Source organism: Pteropus vampyrus, unplaced genomic scaffold (assembly GCF_000151845.1).
Source record: "Pteropus vampyrus isolate Shadow unplaced genomic scaffold, Pvam_2.0 Scaffold529, whole genome shotgun sequence".
NCBI lineage: Eukaryota > Metazoa > Chordata > Mammalia > Chiroptera > Pteropodidae > Pteropus > Pteropus vampyrus.
The window spans coordinates 268,964-272,343 of NW_011889310.1; the positions used below are offsets into that span (position 1 = coordinate 268,964).

The 3,380-nt window shown below is 42.0% G+C and overlaps 1 protein-coding gene across 1 annotated transcript in view; it reads right to left on the reverse strand.

Annotated features, from left to right (window-relative positions):
• Positions 1-3,380, reverse strand: part of MTMR1 (myotubularin related protein 1) — a 57,141-nt gene that overhangs the window by 15,167 nt on the left and 38,594 nt on the right. The window contains exon 12 of the mRNA XM_023525125.1: positions 1,278-1,391. Within this exon, the coding sequence (XP_023380893.1) occupies positions 1,278-1,391 (114 nt within the window). The remainder of the gene's footprint in view (positions 1-1,277; positions 1,392-3,380) is intronic.

Consider the following 3,380-nt stretch of genomic DNA (forward strand, 5'->3'; position numbering starts at 1 on the left):
GCAAACACATGTGCACTCCGATGTTCATAGCAGCATTATTCACAATGGGCAGGACATGGAAGCAACCGAAGTGTCCTACGATAAAAGATTGGATAAAGAAGCTGTGGTACATATATACAACGGAATATTACTTGGCAGTAAGAAAAGATGAAATACTGTTATTTGTGACAACATGGATGGATCTTGAGATTGTCACGCTAAGTGAAATAAGTCAGAAATAGTTGAGAACCATATGATTTCACTCATGTGGGATATAAAACAGCAACAAATGAACAAGAAAAACAAAAACTCATAGACACAGACAACAGTTTAGTGGTTTACCAGAGGGAAAGTGGGGAGGAGGGGAGGTAGGTAAGAGTAAAGGAGGTTAAATATATGGTGATGGAAGGAAATTTAACTTTGGGTGGTGAACACACAATGTAATACACATATGACATATTATTGAATTGTATACTTGAAACCTTTATGACTTCATTAACCAATGTCACCCCACTAATTTTAATAAAAAAGGGAAGAGACTGAGCAGGGGAGGCCAGTGAGGTGGGGGAGAGCCAGAGGGGAGTGGCGCAGAATGAGGGGCACTCAGCTGTGGGGAGGCTGAGAGAGAGGGAGGAGGTGCTGGTGACCTACTGTCTCTTCCTGTGTTCTATAATGTTCTAATACACTTCTCCCACAGGCCATAGTATTCTTCTGTTACCCAGAGGATGCTCTTTAATCTGCCTTTCCCCAACAGTTCCTCACTTTCGATCATTTCTTTTATTCCAAAGGAAGAAGAGCTGAGATGTGACTCTGCAGCTCAGTAGCCACTGCTCTACCAGCTTGATGGAGAAGAAAGTTTAGCTCGCTATATCCAGAGGGAGGTTTGTGGCTCATTTACAGACACCATTTTCCCAGATCTCCAAGTGCCCTCTGCCCAATAGCACAGAGAATGACAAGCAAGTCTTCTCATCTTGGAGTTGGTGCGGTGGAAAGTACACGAGCCTGGAGTTAGGGGGTCCAGGATCTAGTACTGACCCTACAGACCTCAGAGAGCCATGGGCTCGCTGTCCCAACCCCCTGACCCCCACAAAGTGAGGGGCTTGGATCAGATGAGGAAGATCAGACAGCTGCACTGGGGTGCTGATCCCAGGCATGCATCCAGCACAACCTCTCCATCTACAGACAGCAGCAGGGCTAGACCCAAATCTCCTCTCCATTCAGCCCTCGTTCTACAATGGCACTTAGGGAAAGGCACCCGAGCAATCAGGAAAGCAATGGATAGGATATAACGTACTTACCTCTTTGAATCGCTGCTGTTCACAGTTGCACAAAAAAGTCCCAAAGAGACAGCTATAAAGGTGATCCAAGATTGTAATCAAGAATAGTTCATTAAACTCGAACGCTGAAGGAAACTTAAATGGAGAGAGAAATAAGGTTAAAGTTCAATTTCTGATTTACGGTGATGAGCAGAAATTTAACATTGGGTGGTGAACACGATACAATATACATATGACGTATTATTGTACACTTGAAACCTACATAATTTTATTAACCAATGTCGCCCCAATAAATCTAATAAAAATAAAAAGAAAACAGTGGTTCCAATATTTTGTGAAGGACAGCTAAACTGCAACTGGGATTATAGTCGAAGATTAAAAGGGAGACGGAGCCCATTTATCTATAGTTTCGAGTCCAAGCTTATAGATCTTGCTGAACTTAAAGCAACAAAAATTGCCATTCTCTTTGATGCCTGAAAAAGCTTATGGAGCTCCATTTCTGGTCATAATGGCAGAACAAAGCCCACATTCACCCTTCTGCCAGGAACAACTGGAAAGCTGGACAGAATACATGAGACAGGTGTTTTCAGAAACTGGCGACAGGCAACATGGGACTGTGACACCCAAGAGAAAGGAAACAAGGAGGTGAGCCCTACTACTGTCTCAACTTTCTGCCTGGAGGCACATTCCGAGCCACAGAGAAGCGGGGTGAACCATAGGCACAGCATATACCAACAGCGACTTAAGCAAAATAGAAAATCTATATCCATTAAAGAAACAACTCATAAACCTCCCCACAGAGACAACTCCGTGAACATACACCCCTAAATCTTTACCAATATATAGGCAAATTGAACCTGGCACTACATAATAAGGGTCCCGCAATACAACCATGTGGGTTTAATCTTGGGAGGAAAGGCTGGTTCAACATTTGAAAATCAATAATGTTACAAAAAATTCAATTACTGTCATTCACCATATTAACGGAATAAGGAAGAAAATCACATCATTATCTCAACTGTTGTTTTGGGCGATCCTTAATGGGGTCTTGGAGAATTCCAGCAAAGACTCTTCCATTGCCAGGAGAATCTAGCCAGTAGCTGGCACTTGGTAGCCATGAGCAGACAATCTGGAAATTATAATAATGATCCTAGCAGCAGGCATGGGGTCCTACCCTGTGCCAGAATTCTACTTTAAAACATAGGAAAATATTTATCATCTACTGACTGAAACAAAGCTAATTAGAACACAACTAAATAGAACTGCCCGGCATATTTTTACTTGTCAGTTTACTTTAAAGACCTATTCCCTAATCAGTGATGTTTGCACACTATCGTGACTAATCTTGTCATGTCTACAGTGACAACTAGGGTCACTGCCAGGTAAATTTTTTTTAGCTTAAATTATTTTGCTAATCCACGGACAAGCTTCTCAATTAGAAACGAAAGCCGGTCCCTCTCAGTGCCTTTTTCTCTGTCTCTCTCACTGTCCTCGTCTCTATTGTCTCTGTCCCTCTCAGTCCCTCTCAGTCCCTTTACTCTGTCTCTGTGTCTCTTGCACTGTCCTTCTCACTTTCTGCCTCTGAGAGGAGAACACACTCTGTCTGTGGAGTGTTATCCCTTTTCTAATAAACTTTCATTTTGACTCAAAAAAAAAAAAGGGAGAAACAAAGGCCACCCCAGGACTGTCCAAACTCCAAATGAAATTATTTTCTTCACCAGGCTATTAGATTATCCAACTGGAGGAATTCTGCTCAGCTACCCTGGACTAAGATCTGCTTCTCTCTCCATCTTAAGGATTGCTCTCATAGAAACGCACAAGTCTGTTCCGAAGAGGCCCATCAGAATGCCTCTTCAGAAACCTCTGGAAACTAGATTAGATTAACTAAATCTGGCTGGAATGCTAAAGATAGGGACTGGTTACTCCTCTCTCAGAGCCTTTAAGATTGTCCGTTATAACTCTTGACAATGGCCTCACATTCCAAATGGCTATCTTTAAAAGCCTGAATAATTATATCCACTTTCCTAGTATTTTTCTATGCAGCTTAGTTATGCCCTGTCCATAAATTACTGGCAGCATTAAATTTATTAATTTTAAGCGAGCATATAACATTTGTGTATATGG